Raw genomic sequence first — 22,392 nt, 5'->3', positions numbered from 1 at the left:
AAACTTCAGCAGTAAAACTTTTTTTTAAAGATTTTATTTATTTAATCATAGGAGACACAGAGAAGCAGAAAAAAATAGGCAGAAGGAGAGAAGTAGGCTCCCTGCAGGGAGCTTGATATGAAACTTGATCCCTGGACCCTGGGATCACGACCTGAACCAAAGGCAGACGCTCAACCACTGAACCACCCAGGTGCCCTCTTAGTATTGTTTTATGTTAGCCCTATAATTTGTTATCAGCGCCCTAGGAGAGGAGAGCATGTAGCAAGTAACTGCAAGTCTTGAAAGGTGTTTAATGGGGAAAGCATAAGGGAGGGCGTGTTTTGCAGATCTAATATTTATTTGTTTATTTATTTATTTATTTATTTATTTATTTATTTATTTAAAAAAAGATTTTATTTATTCATGAGAGACATGGAGAGAGGGAGAAGCAGACTCCATGTAGGGAGCCCGATGTGGGACTCGATCCTGGGACTCTCTGGGATCATGCCCTGAGCCAAAGGCAGGCACTCAACCGCTGAGCCACTCAGGCATCCCTTGCACATCTAATTTTATATAAATAGACACGTGGAGGCCTAAATCAGATTCTGCAACTTTGCTAATCAGTGACATAGGAAATTCTGATATTTAAAATTTTTTGAGGGATGCCTGGGTGGCTCGGTGGTTAAGTGCCTGCTTTTGGCTCAGGGCGTGATCCTGGAGTCCCACATCAGGCTCCCTGTGTGGGACCTGCTTCCCCCTCTGCCTGTGTCTCTGCCTCTTTCTCTGTGTTTCTCAAGAATAAATAAATAAAATTAAAAAAAAAATTTCTTAAAAATTTTGTGAGTGACAAGAGTATAAATTAAACTTGAATTCAGATTATATACACATATACCTTCAGGCCCCTATTCTCAGTGCTCATTTACAGTTAGACATTTTGGGCACCTGGATGGCTCAGCAAGTGAGCATCTGCCTTCAGCTCAGGTGTGATCCCGCGGTCCTGGGACTGAGTCCCACATTGGGCTCCCTGCATGGAGCCTGCTTCTCCCTTTGCCTCTGTCTCTGCCTCCCTCTCTGTGTGTCTCTCATGAATAAATAAATAAAATCTTAAAAAAAATAAAGTTAGACATTTCAGTAACCTAGAAATTAAGGAGAAGAAAAGTATCCATAGCTACCAAGGAAAATCCACAGTACAAATGAATTTCCTTGTAAGTAACTGAAAAGAAGATTCCTGATAAGGGTTCTGTTCATTGGACCTCAGATTCAATGTCAAATTCAGCAATACATTTCAAATAAAATAAAAATGTTCCAGCTCAGAAACATGCTCTTTCCAATCTGTTTTATTTTTTATTTTTATTTTTAAAGTATTTTGTTTATTTATTCATGAGAGGCAGAGACAGGCAGAGGGAGAAGCAGGCTCCATGCTGCGGGGTGGGGTGGGGTGGGGGGCCTGGGATCACGACCTGAGCCAAAGGCAGATGCTCAACCACCGAGCCACCCAGGCATCCTACATTTTGCTTTTAAAAACTCTTTGCTTTCTTAAATATTGAATATAACTTAGATCTCAGTAAAGCTGTTAAGTTTATGTGAGTTATATTTATCACTATTCTAGGAATGGAAATTAAGACCAAGAACTTTAGAAGTATTAATTTACAAATAAGCCAATTATATGTAACACTATTTTCTGTCTTTTTTTATTTTAAGTGGGCTCCAGTGCCCATGACCCTGAGATTAAGGGTCACATGCTTGGTACACCTGAGCCAGCCAGGCACCTCTAAACAGGATTTTTCTTTTTTTAAAGATTTTATTTATTTATTCATAGAGACAGAGAGAGAGAGAGAGAGAGAGAGGCAGAGACACAGGCAGAGGGAGAAGCAGGCTCCATGCAGAGAGCCTGACGTGGGACTCGATCCAGGGTCTCCAGGATCACGCCCTGGGCTGCAGGCGGCGCTAAACCGCTGCGCCACAGGGGCTGCCCCTAAACAGGATTTTTCTTAATGTTTAGAATAACATTTCCAGTTAAAAAAAATTGAAAAGTGATGTTTTATATTTAATGTCTTTAAAGATTTTTTTTAAAGATTTTATTTATTTTTTCATGAGAGACACAGAGAGAGAGAGAAAGAGAGAGAGATAGAAAGAGAGAGAGAGAGGCAGAGTCACAGGCAGAGGGAGAAGTAGACTCCATGCAGGGAGCCCGATGTGGGACTCGATCCCGGGTCTTCAGGATCACACCCTGGGCCGAAGATGGCGCTGAACCGCTGAGCCACCCGGGCTGCCCTAATGTCTTTAATACCTGTCTTAACAGCTAGTTTTCCATTTCTAATTCTGCAGTCTGTTGCAATGAATTGTTTGGTTGAACCATGTGAAGACTATCTGGCCTCATACAGATACTTAGTTGGAAAAAGGAGTGTTTTATTTTTTTTTTAAGTTTTCATTTATTTACTCATGAGAGAGAGAGAAAGGCAGAGACATAGGCAGAGGGAGAAGCAGGCTTCACGCAGGGAGCCCCATGTGGGACTCGATCCTGGGATCCCGGGATCATTCCCTGAGCCGAAGGCAGATGCTGAACTGCTGAGCCACGCAGGCGTTCCAGAAAAAGGAGTATTTTAATAGCCTTTTTAGGTTAATTGTGTAACTATTTGATAATAATACCCAAACTTGACAAAGAATAGTTTTTTTAATAGTGTTTGCAATGTGGAATCTAAACCGTATCAGTGAACTTTTCTTATTCTGTTACATGAAGATCATGGTCTTGTCCTCTATGATGATAATACAGCATCCATGGATTGCTTCCTCTTTTCCTGTATCTTGTCATTTAGCAAGCTGCTCTTTACTTTTCAGTGTTGGCAACCCTGTCGGCTCTTGTCACATCCACCACACAGATGTTTTGCTTGACAGTAATCTGAGTTCTCAAAGAAGGTTCTGTTCTTATATGTATGAGTGAGTTGGCCCTTGAATTCTTAAGAGGAAGTCATTTTCATAAAATCTATGTACTTTAGATGTTGGGGTAGAAAAGTCTGGTGTGTCAGGTAGTTTCTTAACAAGAGGAAAATGACCCATGGAAAAGAGGGAAAATGGAATGTTATGTTGAAAATGTCTCCTGTACTCTCCTAAATATTGCATTTGAATTTCTAACAACATGTATTTTTTTTTAAATTTAAGAATTTTCTGTTGTCACTGGGAGTGCGCGCATGTGTGTCTATGAATGTGTTTTGTGTGTGTGCTTTTAGTTTATCATTTTGTGATATGAGATACTTCTTAGATAGTCTAATCAGTCTTACTTGGGTAATAAAAGATCTTCTTAGAGTCTTGCTACTAACATCATTGTAGCAGTAGTATCAACAAGTAGGTATTTTTAAAATAAGTATCTCAGGTCCTACCCCCTACTCCAAATCTCCCAAATCAGTATCTGCACTTAGTAAGATTCCAGGTGATTCATATAACATTGAGAAGTACTGCTTACATTATTGTAGTTATCTGAATAGTAAGAGTGCTTTGTCTGGCTTCTGTTTTTGTCCAAATACTAGGCTGCTTTTGTTCACATTTTACAGAATCAATAGGTGTTCACTGGGAAGACCTAATTGAGTGAAAAATTTTAACACGTATGATCCTAGGAATATTACAGGATCAAGTGGAATGTCCCTTTCTAGTTCAGATCATCTTGTTATCTTCCTGTTATAGGAAGAAGGAGGAGGGCACTGCTTTCTTACGAGATCTATAGCTAGCTCAGTGTCCTGTCAAAATAAAAATTAGCTACACCTTGTCTCCTGTGCTCTTCTGCATCAGAACTGTTGTCTTTTGTCTTTATCAGTCTTAGGAATGGAAGGAACCATGGATTACAAATGTGTCTGGGGCCAGAGGGAGCCTGGGGATGTAGGATTTGGGCACTTTTTAGAAGTTGGAGGAACCTAAGAGGGTCTATATGTGACAGGGCTCCAGTTGGCCCTGCTAGGGAATGGGAGGCTCTTTGGATACACACATCTGCAAAGGTCTCTTGAGTCTTCTAGGTCATGGGACCAATGTCTTAGTCTTCTTTCACCATATTTGCAGCTTAGTTGCCAATGATCGACAATTCATGTTCTTAATATCAGCATTGTGCTTTCTTTTTATGAGGATCTGTATTTACCTGAAGTACTGTGTTTCAAGTGTGCTTATTAGTGTTTAAGGGTATTTGGACTTACAAGGTTCCCCTTCTGTAGTAAAATTAATAAGCAAAAGTACATTAAGCATTGTGTATAACAATTGCTAGTTTATGTTTTATTTTTTTAAAGATTTTATTTATTTATTCATGAGAGACACAGAGAGGGAGAGGCAGAGACGGGCAGAGGGAGAAGCAGGGTCCATGCAGGGAGCCCGATGTGGGACTCGATCTCGGGTCTCCAGGATCAGGCCCTGGGCTGAAGGCGATGCTAAACTGCTGAGCCACCCGGGCTGCCCCCAATTGCTAGTTTATATACAATTGTGTATATTGCTAGTTGGATCTATTACAAGTAGAAGTCTCTTGACCTTTACTTTGTCTAAGGAGAAAATTAGTTTCATTTTCAACTAATTTTGGACTTACTACCTGTAGCAATACAGGTATCCTATTAAAAATTAAATGAAAGATGTATATAGTGAATGTTTCTCTCCTACTGACCCTCTGTTCCCCCATCCAAAAAAACATGGACAGTGTTTTGTGTATCTTTCAAAAGAAGCTTTTTCTTTAGACGATAGTTGTGTCTATATTGTCTCTCTCCCTGATCTAGGTATGGAAATTGGAGCATTACTACCCTGCATTTGTGTGTGTATATGTTTTTTTTTTTTTTTTAATACTTTGCTGTACCTTAGAGATTGTATCACAATAGGTCATTGAGATTTATCTCTTTTCCTAAGATCTGGGGACCCTGGGATCATGCTCCGAACCGAAAGCACACGCTCAACCACTGAGCCACCCAGGCATCCCCTAAGATTGTTTATAATTTGAATGTGGTTGGTTGTTCACTTAAAACTTAAAATTTTATTTGCCTTTAGAGTTAATTGGTATAGTTTACAAAAGTATGAGATTTATAGTTAAAATGTTTTAAAATATATGAAACAAGGGATAAGGAAAATAGATAACCAACCATTTCATGGTTAAGGGCCTCATGAAACTTGGAATTTCTAAGGCTCAAATGAAAATATGCATTTCAGTATAGAAAAACTGCCATACTCACAATTTATTCCTGCCAAAATAAATATGAATAAATATTCAGCGATTCAAGAGCTGATTTGCATTTGAGAGTTCAATGGAAATTACAAAAGAAAAAAAAATGTCTACATCCAGTGTAGGGCTTGAAGTAACAACCCTGAGATCAAGAATTTCATGCCCAGGCAGCCTGGGTGGCTCAGCGGTTTAGTGCTGCCTTCAGCCTGGGGTGTGATCCTTGAGACCTGGGATGGAGTCCCACATCAGGCTCTCTGCATGGAGCCTGCTTCTCCCTTTGCCTGTGTCTCTGCCTCTCTTTGTCTCTCTCTGTCTCTCATGAATAAATAAAATCTTTAAGAAAAAAAAAAAAAAGGAATTTGGGCAGCCCCGGTGGCACAGCAGTTTAGCGCCACCTGCAGCCCAGGGTGTGATCCTGGAGACCTGGGATCGAGTCCCACGTCAGGCTTCCTGCATGAAGCCTGCTTCTGCCTCTGCCTGTGTTTCTGTCTCTCTTTCTCTCTCTGAATAAATAAAATCTTTTTTTTTTAAAGGAATTTCATGCTCTACTGAATGAGCCAACCAGGTGCCCCAAGTTTACAAAGTTTTAGTTTATTTTATTTTTTACTTTTGAAAGATTTATTTATTCATCAGAGACATAGGCAGAGGGAGAGAGGCAGGCTTCCCAAAGGGAGCCTGATATGGGACTCAATCCCAGGACCCCAGGATCATGACCTGAGCCCAAAGCAGATGCTCAACCACTGAGTCACCCAGTTGCCCCAAAGCTTTATAGAGTTTTTTTTTTTTTTTAAGATTTTATTTATTCATGAGAGACCCGGGGTGGGGGCAGAGACACAGGCAGAGGGAGAAGCAGGCTCCATGCAGGGAGCCTGATGTGGGACTCGATCCCAGGTCTCTAGGATCATGCCCTGGGCTGAAGGAGGTGCTAAACCACTGAGCCACCCGGGCTGCCCCACAGAGTTTAAATTTAGAACTTACATGTTGACTGGTAGCCAGATAAACTTATGTGAATATTCTTTAAAGGAAAATCTTAGACATTTTTTATGTCTAAAATATCATATGAAAACATTTTTGCTAGTTTTTTAAAATATGTGCTTTGGATGTTAGAACTCAAATCATTATTAAGCATACTTAATAAGTGGGGGAGGGAAAAACAAAACACTTAATAAGTTAAAGATTTTTTTAAAAGATTTTATTTGTTAGAGAGCATGAGAGAGCACAAGCAGGAGGAGTGGCAGAGGGAGAGGGAGAAGCAGACTCCCCGTGGAGCAGAAAACCCAATGTGGAGCTCGATCCCAGAACCTTGGGATCATGACCTGAGCCCAAAGCAAATGCTTAACTGACTGAGCCACCCAGACACCCCAATAAGTTCAAATTTATTTTGGCTTTTATGTATGAGCAAATAAGGTTGTGGTTATAGGTAAATGTTCTTATTTTTAGAAGCTATATGCTGAAATAATTGTGGTTGAAGTATCATGTTTGCAATTTGCAGATAATTGAGAAAAACAAATTACAACAAATAGGACAAAATGTAAATTGTTAAGCTTTCTGTAATAAAAGCTTGGGAGTAGGGAAGCATATTTCTTAAAAGTTAATACAGTTTTCAAAAATTACTTAAATTGTAAACAGATACATTGCTTTTGACGGATTTAGCCTGCAAACATTCTTGTTGTTGACTGTTAACCCCTCCGTGGTTGAAGCTACTTCCCTGTAATTTCTGTATTGGGAAGATACTGAAAAGAATTTTTTTAATGAATTGTTTTTGATTAAAAAAAATTAGGATGACCTGAGCTAAGTTGGACACTTAACCAATTGAGCCAACCAGACACCTCTAAAGATTTTATTTTTAAGTAATCTCTACACCCAGTGTGGGGCTGTAACCTACAACCGGGAGGTCAAGTCACATACTCTACTAACTGAGCCAGCAAGGTGCCCCTAAATGAATTACTTTGAAAAGGGAAAGTGTGTTACATTTTACTAAGATTTGAAATTTTGAGCATTCAGAATTACTTCTATTTCTATTAATATATAATTTTCTTAATAAAAGGATAACTAATATATAATAATTTGTTTAGTAAATAAAAAAAATAAAAAGAGTTGATTGATTGGCTTTTCAGACCTCTTTTGTGGATTGTGAGTTTAAAAAAGTTGAGGGCCAGAAAAAGATATTTTATTTGGACTTAGCAAAATCAGGAAGACTTTATTGTACTGTTTTGTCTGTTCTGTTTTTTTATTTAGAAGGGAAAATACACAGTTTCCCAAACTTACTTGAGGTAGAAAGAGGTAGGATAAGACAAGAAGTTGTAGCCTCAGATTAGTGAATAGAAGAAAAGATTTGGATTAACAAGTGATTTATACTGTAAAGGTACTCTTGATTCTGAATTATTTATAGCTGGAAACTGTTACTCCGTTGGTTTATTGTGCTGCTTAGAACTATGGAAGGGATGAAATGTGTTGAGCTGTGTGTGTGTGTTTGTGTTTGGTTTGTTTTCTGTAGATTGTAGCATTGGGGAGTTCATGTCTGCCAAAGTTGCTTAAATTATCTCTTCCCTGTTTTGAGGCTTTTCCCTTGATTTGCACTTTATTGCCAACAATCATCTCAAAACCATGTTGTTTTCTAATAGAAAATATGGTCAGTATGCTTTATATGGAGCATAATGTCAAGTAGTAATCTTAATTGAATATTTATAAGATCATATTCATGTTAGTGAATTTCTAGGAATAACACAGCCTTTTTTCTTCTTTTGTAGCATAAGCAGTACTATAATGGATGTAGACAGCACAATTTCCAGTGGGCGTTCAACTCCAGCAATGATGAATGGACAAGGAAGCACTACTTCTTCAAGCAAAAATATTGCCTATAATTGTTGTTGGGACCAGTGCCAGGCTTGCTTCAACTCTAGCCCAGACCTGGCCGATCACATCCGTTCCATACATGTAGATGGTCAGCGAGGAGGGGTTGGTTTTGTCATTTCTTTTTTTCACTCCCTGTTTTCATTAGTTTTATTAATTTATTCATGCTAGTTAGGCTTTCTTTCTCAAAGTAATTTGGGATTGTTTTTACACAGGCTCTATTTTTTAAAAAGCTTTTGTATTTATTTCCCACATACTTGATGGAATTAAATAGAACATATTGTGTGTTGGATTTTAATTTGCTTTTAGAAGAAATTAGACTTCCTAAAATATAGTGGGAATATAATAAATGAATACAGCCTATTCCAAGTTTGTGATGTTTTGAGTTGAGGACAGCTAGGATTTCTCTTGTTTAGAGTGGTCTAAAATTATCCCTGATGGTGAAATTAACTGGAGAGATTGTTGGTACCAGGATTAATATATACAGTTCTGTGAAATGACAGCTTGTACTCATTATTTGTGAAAGTGAATTGATCACCTTTTCCCAGGTCTTAACAGAGCTGGCTTAGACAGAAAGTTATGATTAGTGAGTATTGACCTATATCCTTTTGGGAATACATTTTAATGTGTCAGTTTATATAATTTTTATTGGATAGTGAATTAAGAGCTAAGTAGATTAGGTGAGTCAGTGTAATGGATCAAAGTATTATAAGGTTATAATTTTTTTCGACTTCACTAGGTTTGTCTTGAATAGTTACCACGTTAGTGCATTTTCCAGAAATTAACGTCACATTGTAAGTACACATAATTCTTAGGCCACATATTTCCTATCAGCCTGCCACCACTATTGAGATAAACTGATACTAAAATGGTTAAGATCATTATGGTTTAAGTGAGTGGGTAACTATTTCCAAGGTTGCATTGATATTTAGGTTGCATTATTGATCTTCTTTAAAAAAACAAAACAAAACACGCAGCCATATAAACACCTCTAATATTTTAACTAGTGTTATTTGTGCATTGAAGTTTCTTTTTAGAAAACTTTGCCATTGTCACAATATGTTGTAATGTGTCAGCAATCTTTTGATTACTTAAATTTGGTAAGATTTGACTTACTAGATTTGATTTTGACGACAGATGGTGTATTAATGAACTTTGCCCATCATATGTTATTTTTACCTCCTAACCCAGCCCTGCTCAATGGTTAGGTTACTTTTGTAATAGTCTTTTCCCTTACCACATGTATCAGATTTTGTGTGAACTATCTTAACCAAGTCGGTTTCCTAGTTATCACAGAGTTGCCTTTTGTGAGGCAGTGCTTGATGTCACTAGGTATGTATCACTAAGATAGCCTTTTGAGCCATGGCATGATGCTTTTTTAGTCCCTTGATTTAGCTGTATATAGGGTCATGAACTGTATAGATTATTGGGCATCTCTGGTAGGCGTTAGAGAATTTCATATTTCTAAGCATTGGATCCTACATGTTGAGGAGTACACAGCCTTATGAGAATGTTTTCAGCCCTTTAAGGATCTGTAGAAAAAAATGGAGGTACAGACTGAATGTATCCTGTAATCACTGCTGCTATGTTTACCTTATAGATATCAAAGAGCTAGGCATGAAGTCTTGGTATTTTTACAATAAGTATAAACTTGCTGATATGAACCTGTCCCCCCTCATGTCATTTCTTGCTTTATACTTATTCATAAAATTATTTTATTATGAATAGTAAGATTGTCTAGCTAATTTTAAGATTAATGCTGTTTTGACCACAGAAAGAAGGCCTGATCTTTGAAGGACATTAGTTGCTGAACTACAAATGTTAAAGAATCAGAGGAATGGAGAAAATACATTCAGATTTTTTTTACATACCAGTCATTGGTATATAGACTAAGCTTTCAGAACGAAAGTATGAATGAAACTCTGAAAACTATACACGGCTATGTAACAGGAAATCTTGATCTGGTTTTGTGCTTAAAATAGAGTGGGTGTTGTTTGGACATTTTTTTTTTTTTAATGGCCTCTTTAAAGAAAATTTTAAAAAAATTGTAAATGTTTTTAAGTGTACAGTTCAGTGGCATTAAGTACATTCACATTGTTGTACAACTATCATCTGTGTCCATCTCTAGAATTTTTTCAATATCTCTAAACTGAAATCTGCCCATTCAACAATAACTTCCTAATTCTCCCCAGCACCTAGTAACCACTATTCTACTTTCTGTTTTCGTAACTTTGACTGTTGTAGATATCTCATATATGTGGAAAACAGCTAATTTCAAGACAATTTTTTAAAGATTTCTTTTATCTCTTCTTCTTAAGATTTCTTCTTATTACTTCTACCCCAAGTGTTAAACTGTCTTGATGGAACAGAAACAAATGAGGAAAATATTGGTACCTCTAGAGGATTTTATGCTTCTTCCTTTTTTTTTTTTTTTTTTTTTAATTTATGATAGTCACAGAGAGAGAGAGAGAGAGAGAGGCAGAGACATAGGCAGAGGAAGAAGCAGGCTCCAGGCTCCATGCACCGGGAACCTGATGTGGGATTCGATCCCGGGTCTCCAGGATCACGTCCTGGGCCAAAGGCAGGCGCCAAACCGCTGCGCCACCCAGGGATCCCGGATTTTATGCTTCTTAAAGCATATTATTAAAAGATGACAGTTTTATTGGAGCAGTAAGTTAGTAAGATCTAAATACTATATTAATTCCTGTTCTTATTCTCATCCCACTGTGATAGTCACAGTGGGAAAACAAAACCATCATGTAACAGCTTAGAAAAACTTCTTTCCCCCTCTTTAAGCTTTTTATGTTGCCATGTCACATGGACTATAATTACATTTAGAGGCTGAAATTGGATAGGTTACCTTTTTCTGACCTTTTTATGTATTAAAATGGGTAGAATCTTCTATTTCAAAATTTAAACTAACCATTTAAGTACCAATTGTGAATGTAACTTTTACTTTTTTAAAGATTTATTTGGCGGGGGAGGGGCACAGAAAGAGGAAGAGAGTCTCAAGCTGACTCCGTGCTGAGCACAGAGCCTGATGAGGGCCTTGATCTCACCACCCTGAGATCATGACCTGAGCCAAAACCAGGAGTCAGACACTTTTAACCGATTATGCCACCCAGGTACCCCTGAATGTACCTTTTTAAAGAAGACTCCTGAAAGTGTTTTCTACTATTTAAAAATATAAGGAGAAAGAAGCAAAAAAATTTTTTTAACCTTTTTTGTTAGGTATAGTAGAATTGTGTTCTTGGGTCCATACTTGCATGCATGACTGGATTTCAAAACCTAGGCTGAGCTATTTTACTAATCAAATCTCAAATCCCCGTGTCCTCTTAATTTACACTGAGGACTTGGTAGGCAGGAAACTTCGTCTTGTAGGATTTCAGTGGTTCAGTAACAATCCATTAGTGTTCTGTTCTTTCTGTTTTAACTATTTCTCACTTTAAAAACAGTTGTCAGAAAAAAATGTGTTTCTTGATGCAGGAATTATTTTGCACATGTCATTTTATTAAGTTCATTTTTATATATATTCTATGGTGTTTGAGGGCAGAGGGCCCAAGGAAGATTTGGGGAGAGGGCTGATATTCAAAGACTTGAATGAAGTCACTTACTTTTATATGCCATATAAAATGACATTTGTAGACACTCAGGGTTAAATTGGAATGTTACTAGAAAGTGAAATCAGTCTTAGGAGGTCACACTAAGGCTGTTTTGTTTTGTTTTTTAAGATTTTATTCATCTCTTAGCATGAGTGGGGTGAGGAGTAGAGGCAGAAGCAGACTCCCAGCTGAGCAGGGAATCTGATACAGGGCTTGGTCCCAGGACTCCAGGATTATGACCTGAGCCAAAGGCAGACACTTAACTCACTGAGCCACCCAGGTGCCCCTCACATTGAGTTTTGATTGCCTATCTGGTATCTCCTGAACACAACATGAAATTGGTTATATATTTTGTAATAAAGGAGAAATGCTTAATTCATGTAATTTGAGTGTTCTATTAAATATTTTTGTTCTCTGTTTTAGTAAATATGCTTTAACAGAAAATTGAAAATACTCAATGTGACTCAGAATAGTAGGATACAGAATTATAACTGTCATTTTAGGTCTTAGAAGAGCAAACTGATTTGAGACAAAATAATTACATATTAAAATGTTTTGTTCAAACATTTTGTAAAAGAGTGAGATGGTTTTTTTTCTAAGAAATATTAAAGCTTAAGGGATCATCCAACACCTTCTTGAATTTAGATGGTGTATCTCTTGCTTTATATAAAATCTTTTTGTATGATTTTAATTCATACAAAAATTCTTTGGTAAAACCAGCCCCTTTCCCCATGCCTACTTGTAAATTATGTTGCCTACTAGCTCTACTTAGAATATACTTGGTGATTTTAATTTACCTTACTACTAACTGAATTTTCCTTATACATACTTAGATTTTGTCAAGTTTGCAGTAGATTTTACAATTTACTTAAAATTTTGTTGGATTCATTTGTATACTTCCAAGAGTGAGATGTTAGTAACTAGATAGGGAGACTTACACTGGCCTTGGTTCCCAGGGTTGTATCAGTCTTTTTCATTTGGGGCATTTTGGAGGACTTCCCTTAAAATAAAATTGACCTATTCTGACAGTAATGAGAAAGGTTTTCTATAGGGCTTCTCGATTGAAAGCCCAAACTTCCTTGTACATTGAAATTTAGACCGCTACATCTTTGTAAGTTAGATTGTTACACATTTAAAGATTCTTTTAATAACTACATCTTCTCTCCTCTCTCTTTTCTTTAAGACAGACGGGCAGAAAAATTTGGTGGCAGTTAATTTTGAGAAGGGACCTCCAATTATTAACATAAACCCAATTTTTCTGTTAAATAGTCCTACTGAGAGAATATATCATCTTGCATTTCATCATATTTTGGAGTTAGCAAATGTGTGCTCACAGTGTTTGATGAAAAAGGAAATAAAGGCTTAGATAAGTATCTTCCATGATTACATCACTGCAAAGTGTGAAAGCTCTGGGTTAGAGTTCAGATCATTTACTTTCGTGCTATTTCTATACTTTTTTTTTAAGGTTTTATTTATTTATGAGAGAGCACATAAGCAGGAGGAGGAGGGAGGATGGAGAGGAAAGTGAGAATCTCTCAAATAGATTCTGCACAGAGCTCTACCCCCAGACTCGATCTTAGCACCCTGAGGTCATGAACAGACACTTAACTGACTAAGCCACCCAGGCACCCCTAATTTTGTTACCTCTAATTACAAATCTAATATAAATCTATCACGAGAGGGTACACTATGAACCTCTGTGCCTCAGCATTCTGATTAGTATTGCTAAAGCTTAATTCATTTTAAGATAATATAGAGGAATGACAGATTTTATTTATTTTTTTTATATTTATTCATGAGTGAGACAGAGGCAGAAACACAGGCAGAGGGAGAAGCAGGCTCCTTGCAGGGAGCTGGATGTGGGACTCGAGCTCAGAACTCTGGGATCACGCCCTGGCCGAAGGCAGTGCTAAACTGCTGAGCTACACAGACGTCCCGACAGATTTTATTCTTGAATAATTCCTTTCACATTTGGATTGGATTCCAGTGGTGTTTGGTCAGTTTTCAGGGTTAATTTTTATAATGAGACAGTTTCTAAAAATTGGGTATGAAAACAATTTTTCACATATTGTGCCTCTAAAAACTCTCAAGTTTGAAGATGATCCTTTTGCCAGAGTTTGAACTCTTTTTTATCAAAGTGTCTTTTTAACATAGATTAGGAAAATAAATTCAGCTTTTAAACAGTTTTGTGGTTTTTGTGGATCCTTGGTGTGGAGTTCTGGTGCCTCTTTTATCCTTGTGCAAGGTTAGTGCTTCCTCTTCCCCTGCCCTTGCCCTTGGGAATTATTTTCCAAATATTTCACTCCATTATAGCTGAACATAGTTAGCTTCAGTCTCTTTACACTTACTTCATTTCCTATAAAATTCATTAGGTTGAAAGTTACGGTTTTTCTTTGAACCTGAAGGTGTTGCTCTAATAGTGTTACTAGACATTATTCCATCTAGAGTCTAGACCGTACCTACTCATAGTGAAGGCTATTATCCAGTGAAATTACAGTGTGCCATTATCTCCATATTCATATTTATTCCTAGGAAAAAAATTAAAAGTCAGAGATTGTTGTTTTCTCTCAAATACAATGGTTGGCTAATGTTAGGTAGGGGCAGTGTTGGAGTATTTACCTTAATTGTTTCTTTGAGAATAATTCAGCACAGATGTCATTTAAGAGTTAAGACAGCTGTGCTCGCTTCGGCAGCACATATACTAAAAAAAGAGTTAAGACAGCAGAACTCTTCACTGTTATAGAAATTATTACATGAATGACGTTAATTTTGTTTCCAGTTACTTTTTAAGGCTTTTTTTTTTTTTTTTAATGTGGTATGGCTTGTTGAGGAAATTTTATTTTTATTTTTTTTAGGAAATTTTAAATCAACCTCTGATTCCCGAGAATTGAATATTTAAGACTCAGAGTCTAGTAGTCTTTTTTTTTTTTTTTAAGATTTATTTATTTATTCATGATAGAGAGAGAGAGAGGCAGAGACACAGGAGGAGGGAGAAGCAGGCTCCATGCCGGGAGCCCGGTGCGGGACTCGATCCCGGGACTCCAGGATCGCGCCCTGGGCCAAAGGCAGGCGCTAAACCGCTGAGCCACCTGGGGATCCCAGAGTCTAGTAGTCTTGAGTCAGGAAATAGATAGCACTAATCATTTGTATGTGATTTTTAAACATTACTGAACTAATTTCCACAACATAACATGAGTACATGAGTAGTTTTAAGAACTTTCTTTTCTTTTCTTTTTTTTTTTTTTTTGCATTTATTTTAAAAATAGCTTTTAATTCTGGTAACTTGAGGAATCGTTTTGTAAACATACATTAGGCTCAGGGATTTGAAGTGTGAAGGAGGAAAGGTTATGATTTCTGTATCTGCTTACTAAAAGAAATGAGCTAGTCTGTACAAAAATCAGGATATGTGATAACTCTAAATAGTCGTGTCAAACAGCAATAACAGTATTGCCTTGTTAGACCTGATATAAAATGGTTTTAGTTATCACTAAAAACTCAGTTATTTTTAAGATAGCTGATTTTTCTAGACTTTAAAAAAAACGTTTATTTTTAAAAGATTTTTTTTTCTTTTTCTTTTTTTCTTTTAAAGATTTTATTTATTCATGAGAGACAGAGAGAGAGGGAGGCAGAGACACAGGCAGAGGGAGAAGCAGGCCCCATGCAGGGAGCCTGACCTGGGACTCAATCCCAGGTCCCCAGGATCCTGCGCTGGGCTGAAGGCGGCGCTAAATCGCTAAGCCACCCAGGCAGCCCCCCCCCCCCCCCATATATATATATATATATATTTTTTTTTTTTTTTTTTTAAGATTTTATTTATTTATTTGAGAAACAGAGAGGCAGAGACACAGGCAGAGGGAGAAGCAGGCTCCATGCAGGGAGCCTGATGTGGGACTCGATCCCGGGACTCCAGGATCACGCCCTGGGCTGAAGGCGGCGCTAAACCCCTGAGCCACCCGGGCTACTGCCCTTGATTTTTTTTTTTCCCTTAAAATTTTATTTATTTACTCATGAGAGACACAGAGACGCAGAGACATAGGCAGAGGGAGAAGCAGGCTCCCCCTGGGGAGCCCAATGCGGGACTCAATCCCTGGACCCTGGGATCATGCCCTGAGCTGAAGGCAGATGCTTAGTCACTGAACTACCCAGGCACTCCTCTCCCCCCTCCAAAAAAAAAAAGTGTATTTTAAACTCTTTAATGATTGTTTTTCAGTTCTGTGTCCAAGTTCATTCTATTAGATGTGTAGTCTTCAAAGTGTGGCTCTATTTATAATTGCTCTTCCTTAGAAAAGAGCAGAGCCTATTAATGATTCTTTGAAGATTATGATTACAGTGGATTCATACTTTTACTGATGTTGGGGTACAGTTTTCACTGTTCAGTTTGATGGAAATATAATGTTAGAAAATTGGTATTTTATTAGTAAGAAGATGATAAAGATTAGATTGTTAGTTGTTAGATTAGTACTTTCTAATCCCAATCATACTTAATTATGTGAATCCAAGTATGTGGGTCTTTCATGATTATAGAGCAGTTTATGCCCATTTGCTTTTGCGTTTGTTTAATTTAACATTTTGTATTAGATTTTGCTTTATAATGAAGATAAGTGGAAATAATTTTTAATGAATAGAACAATGTAAAAATAAGTATTAGTATGCATGTGAGAATAAGGAATCAAGAGCAGAAAAATTTAATGTGGTAATTTAATAGCTTTACTCATTTTTTGAAGTTCCATCTTCAATTAATATTTGATTATTTTGATTTATTTTCATTGTTTCTTTATACCCTTATATTTTCCTGGTATTTCTAATTAATAATGCTTGTTCTAAAAATAATTATGTATAGTCCTAGCTCTTAGGGATATGTTGTTAATATTTTGTATATTTCCTTCTGAATGACATCTTGGGATTGGTTTGTCGTTCTCATTGAAGGAATTGGACAGTGGCCTTACAGGGAAAGGGTTTAAAACCATATCTCTCATATACCGGAAGTTCAGAAAGTTTAACTATTAAGCCTTTTTGATTGATTCATACATTAATGGTTCTTTTTGTTAAGACTTGCAACATGTTCATTTGAACTTACAAGGAATAAAACTCTGTTGAAATAAGTGATGAAAATTATTATGGCTCTTCTTTTAACAGGTATTTGTTTGCTTATGGAAAGGTTGTAAAGTATATAACACTCCGTCAACCAGTCAGAGTTGGTTACAGAGGCATATGCTGACACATAGTGGAGACAAACCTTTCAAGGTAAGTAAGCATATGTGCGTTATTTGACTTTTGGTTGTATATTTCTTAATGGGCATACTTTTGCCCTTCTAAAAATTTTTTTTTATTTTAAGATTTTATTTATTCGAAGGTGAGAGAGAGAGAGAGAGCAGGAGCATGAGTTGGGGGAGGAGCAGAGAGAGAAAGAGGGAGAAGCTGATTCCCTGCTGAACAAGGAACCAGATGCAGGGCTCTTCCTGGGACCCTGGAATCATGACCCCAGCTGAAGGCAGATACTTAACTGACTCAGCCACCCAGGTGTCCCCCCCACTTCTAAAAATAGTTCAAAAAAAAAAACTTGTTTTAGCATTCCTGTGGATGCATGGAATTTAAAAAAATAGATGGAGATGAAAATAATACCCAATTTTTAAAATTTGGAAAACAGAAAGAAAACTACTGAGGTGTAGGGTCTTGAAAATAGCTAATGAACAGACTGGTATGAATACATACATGTCTTTAAAATTGGTGGCTTTTAATACCTTGTGCTTTTTTTTTTCTCACTGCCATAGTTTTCAGCCTTCTTATTAGCAAATAACTGATTATTATACAAAAAAGTGAAATTGTACAATATTGAGGGGTTTGATTGTTTTCACTCAGTTTTGAGGTCATATTACTGAGCTTTGGTAAATTATGTCAAATGATATGTTCTGAAAAATTGTATAAAGAACAAGTGTCTATAAAAGCTATTTTTCTATTTATCTTCATTAAAAATTAAAATATTTTGGTTTTTAATTATGGAAAGCATATACCATAGAGGTTAAAATTTGTGTTTAGAGGTTTAATAGTAGTTAAACCCATAATCTTCTGGTATGTAAATACTGTGCCAGAAACTTCCCTTGGGTTTCATTAGAGAAGGAGATAATTCTTGTGGAGCTGCTTTTTAAAAATTACCCAGTTTTTTGAAAAGACCATCTTTAACAAGTTAAAAAAAATTTTTACATTGAGATATCTTGCTCCTTTTTTTCTTTCCTTGTTCCTTCTCCAAATACGTAATCACTATTATTAGTTTCTTTTTTTTTAAGGTTTTATTTATTTATTCATGAGAGAGACACGGGGGGGTGGGCAAAGACACAGGTAGAGGGAGAAGCAGTCTCCATGCAAGGAGCCCGATGTGGGACTCAAACCCTGGGAATCTGGGATCATCCCTTGAGCCAAAGGCAGACGCTCAACCGCTGAGCCAACCAGGCGTCCCACTATTACTAGTTTCTAGTGAATTCTTCTAGTATTTATGAAAGTATAAGCAAGTAGATCTGTAATTTCATTCACTTTTCTTACACATAATTCAGTAAACTATATACTCTCAATGCCTTATTTTTTAAATGAGCTTTTTATTTTAAGATTTTATTTATTTATATTAGCATGAGTGTTGGGGAGGGACAGAGGGAGAAGGAGAAGCAGACTCCCTGCTGAACAGGGAACCCAACTCAGGACTTGATCTCAGGACCCCCAGGGTCACAAGCCAAAGGCAGATGCCTAACTGATGCCACCCAGGTGCCCTGAGCTTTTTATTTTAGAGCAGTTTTAGATTTACAATAATATTAGAAAGATTATAGAGGGTTCCCTTACACCCTATACCAACTTTTTCCCACTGTTGACATCTTTGCTGCATGTATGTGTACCTTGCTTTTTAAACTTACTTTATGATGAAGATCTTCTATATTTGATAAGAATATTCTTTTAGTTTATTTAACCAAACTTGTATAGATACTTGGGTTATTTCTAGTCTTTGGCTATTTTAAATTGTACTGCAGTGATAAGTCTTTGAGCATAATGTCATTTTGTACATGCATAATTATATTTGTAGGAAAAATTCCCAAAAATCATATGAGAGGGTAGATCAAAGGCTATATAATAGAAGTATTGGTGATTTTTTGTTTTGTTTTTTGTTTTTTTAAAGATTTTTATTTGAGAGAGAGTGTAAGCGAGACCATGAGTGGGGGAAAGGGGGAGGGTAGAGGGAGAAGCACTTTCCCCACTGAGCAAGGAACCTGATGTGGGACTCTATCCCAGGACCCTGGGATCATGACCTGAGCCGAAGGTAGCCGCTTAACTGAGTGGCCATCCAGATGCCTAAGTATTGGTAATTTTGATAAATATTGCCAAATTGCCCTCCATAGGGGTTGTGTCTTCATCATCATTGTTAGAGCATCTGCCTTCTCAATAGCCTTGCTGAGAAGGTGTTATCAAACTTTTGAATTTTTGCCAGTCTAATAGATGAGTTGTATCCTACTGTGTTTTAGTTTGCTTTTCTTTTTGCATCTTTTCATATGCTTAACATTCGGGTTTTTCTTTGTTTTAAATTCTATTTTTTATTTTTAAAAATTTACTTATTTATATTAAGCCAGCTCTGTGCCCAATGTGAGCCTTGAACTCACGACCCTGAGATCAAGATTTGCATGCTATACTGACTGAGTCAGCTAGGTCTCCCTCTTCATTCATTCATTCATTCATTCATTCATTCATTCATACTGTGAAAGTTTTATTTAATCATTAAAGATTTTCTTTATTTATTCCTGAGTGACACAGAGAGGCAGAGAGAGAAGCAGGCTCCTTGCAGGGAGCCTGATGTGGGACTCGATCCCAGGACTCCAGGGTCATGCCCTGAGCTGAAGGCAGATGCTCAACCTGGCACCTGGGTGTCCTGGAATACAAATTTTTTCTTTTTAATACAATTTTTTTTAAAGCACATTATTCAGCTGCTATTTAAGTAGTTTTATAAACAGTTTTTAAACTCCCCATCTAAAAAATAAAATAAACTCCCCATCTAAGATGTAGCTGTTTTAAGAATAGTTACCCCCTAGAATTGCACAGTATGTATCCAATAAATGTAAGAGCTTATTGTTGTTAAACTAAGAGAATCATTTACTTTCTCATTGTGTGTATTTCCATTTATTTTTCTTTAGGGCAGCAATTCTGCTGGTTGATTATGATGTGCAGATTCATTTCAAAGCCTGTCAAATGCATTTTTCTCCCAGATCCTCTTTTTGGAAACTGTAGAAGATTCCCATTGGAGAGGGGGAAAGAAATTATCTTTAAAAGACAAAAATTAAGGGGTATGATTTAGTGAGGCATTGTTCTAGAAGTCATAGGAATCCTTGAAATCCAGAAAACATTTATTGATGTCTACAGTACATGGCAGTGTGCTAGGTACTTTGGAAGCAAGGTGAATAAGAAAGCCAGGCCTCAGCTCTTCAGGGAACTTAACATTCTTTAGGTGTGTACAGATCTAAATAGATGTAAGTAATGAAATGTTTTAAATGTTTTAATAGTGACCTATGAAAGGTTTCTGGGAACATGGACTAGGGATAAGTCAAAAGTATATAATGACTGAGAAGGAGTAGTAGGAAGTAAATGGGAGTCAGCTATAGAGAGAAGGTCGTGAGGTGATGATGTTTTAGGGAGTCTTTTAAAAAAATTTTTAGTTGTAATGTACAATAAAGTTTCTAAAGTATGCTTAAGTGTTTAGCAGTTTAAAGATTGTTTCATATGTTTGTATGCAGCTGTGCCATCACCACCCTGATGAAAATATTCTTAATAAAACAGAATTTAATATCCCTTTCCAGTCTATTATCCTGTCCTCTATTCTCCCCTTGCCATATTACAATTTCAGTCATCTTGGCTTAGTTCCAGCTATAGCATTTTATTTAACCTAACTTCTCTTGGCTGTTTACCTATGAATGGAGTTGCTGAGTCATAGAATAGGGCATTTTTTAGCTTTGGAAACTATAAACTCTTACCCAAATTGATTGTATCATTTTATATTCCCACCAGCAGTGAATTAGAATTTAGTTGCTGTATATCTTGGTATTATCAGTCTTTTAATTTTAGCTATTCTAGTAGATTTAGATTTTTAGTGGTATTTCATTTTGGCTTTAATTTTTATTTCCCTGATGAGAAATGAGGTTGAGCTCATTTTCATGTGCTTATGGCTATTTGAATATATATATATATTGCAGATACTTTCTTCCAGACTCTATGATGTCCCTTTTTTGTTGTTGTTAAGATTTTATTGTTTAAGTAATTTCTACACCTAATGGGCTCAAACTCACAACTCAGAGTTTGAGAGTCACATGCTCCACCAACTAAGTCACCAGGCACTTTTCTGTCTTTGGTTTCCTAATGGGATCTTTTGAATATTTTTAATTTCAGTGAAATCTCATTTATCAACTTTCTTTGATAGTACTTTTTGTATTCTAAGAAGTTTTTGCCTACCCTTAGTATAAGAAGGTGAGGAGTGTCTTATTGAAAACCTAAGTTTTGTCTTATGTTTGTAAGGAGATCATTTCAGGCATATATTTAAATATATTTTGCATACTATAAGGTTTACCAAGGTTTTCAGTAGTTTTTTTTTTTTTTTAAATTTTTTTTTTTTTTAAATTTTTATTTATTTATGATAGTCACAGAGAGAGAGAGAGAGAGAGAGGCAGAGACATAGGCAGAGGGAGAAGCAGGCTCCATGCACCGGGAGCCTGATGTGGGATTCGATCCCGGGTCTCCAGGATCGCGCCCTGGGCCAAAGGCAGGCGCCAAACCGCTGCGCCACCCAGGGATCCCTTTCAGTAGTTTTTTAGTGTGTTCATAGCGTTCTGCAACCATCACCACTATTTAATTATAGAAATAAGTGCTTCTAAGAGAAAGAAAAGGAGGCATATAAAAGAATGAGTAGGGAGTAGCATTTTTTTTTTTATATGATTTACTTGAGAGAGCAAGAGCATGTGGGGGCAAGGGTGGAAGGAAAGAGAGAGAGAGAATCTCAAGCTGACTCCCCGCTGAGCGTGAAGGCCCCCCCCCCCCCCCACGTTGGGGGATAAATCCCGTGATCCTGAGATCACAATCGGAGCTGAAACCAATTGCCGGCCTCCTAACTGAGCTACCCAGATTCTCCATGAATATATATATCTTGGGTGATACTTTATTGTGGCAATTTGAAAGATTTTTAGAACTATTTCTGTAGATTGGTGAGCTTAGACTGTTTGGAAATTAAATATATAAGCAGTTGATTTCAAAAAGTTTTTTGTATTGGCTGTTCTAGTATTTGTTGTATAATGAACAAGTGAAGGTAGGGGTCAGAAATAGTCATGATTAGCAAAGGCTTTAATAATGCTATTTTGTGCCTTGCAGGTTACCTACATATTTTATTACATTACCTATTTTAACTAATTTAATTCTTAAAGAAGTTCTTTGAAGTAATTACTGTTGTTGCTCTCAGTTTAGATATGAGGAGACCGAGGTAAGAAGAGATGAAATATTTTCTAAGGTTATGGGCAGTTAGTAGCAGATGGAAGGCTTCAGAGGCAGTATAAATTCAGTCTTTGTCCTTAACCACTTGTGCTCTGGTGCCTCTTGATAATTTATAATGTAGAACAGCCCCTGTGCAATATGTATATTGTATATTGTGTCTAGATTACTGTTATTATCTTTTACTATATGTTAGCCTGCAATTTGATTATGCTATGGAGTTTGCATTGTATTTTTTGGCCTTTTTCATTTTTTTTACAATATTCTTCAAACATTCAC

The 22,392-nt window shown here is 36.8% G+C and overlaps 1 protein-coding gene across 11 annotated transcripts in view; it reads left to right on the top strand.

Annotated features, from left to right (window-relative positions):
• The window catches only part of AEBP2 (AE binding protein 2), a 205,144-nt gene that overhangs the window by 16,948 nt on the left and 165,804 nt on the right, over positions 1-22,392 (top strand). For all 11 annotated transcript variants that reach the window (XR_013364225.1, XM_077870853.1, XM_077870859.1 and 8 more), the window contains exons 2-3: positions 7,909-8,116; positions 16,750-16,857. Coding sequence is in view for 10 of the 11 variants with exons in the window: in XM_077870853.1 (XP_077726979.1) it covers positions 7,909-8,116; positions 16,750-16,857 (316 nt within the window). In the remaining variant the exon portion in view is untranslated. The remainder of the gene's footprint in view (positions 1-7,908; positions 8,117-16,749; positions 16,858-22,392) is intronic.

This window comes from Canis aureus, chromosome 25 (genome assembly GCF_053574225.1).
Source record: "Canis aureus isolate CA01 chromosome 25, VMU_Caureus_v.1.0, whole genome shotgun sequence".
In the NCBI taxonomy this organism is placed as follows: Eukaryota; Metazoa; Chordata; class Mammalia; order Carnivora; family Canidae; genus Canis; species Canis aureus.
The sequence above is the reverse complement of the archived record's forward strand: the minus strand, read 5'-3'. Positions and strand labels throughout refer to the sequence as shown.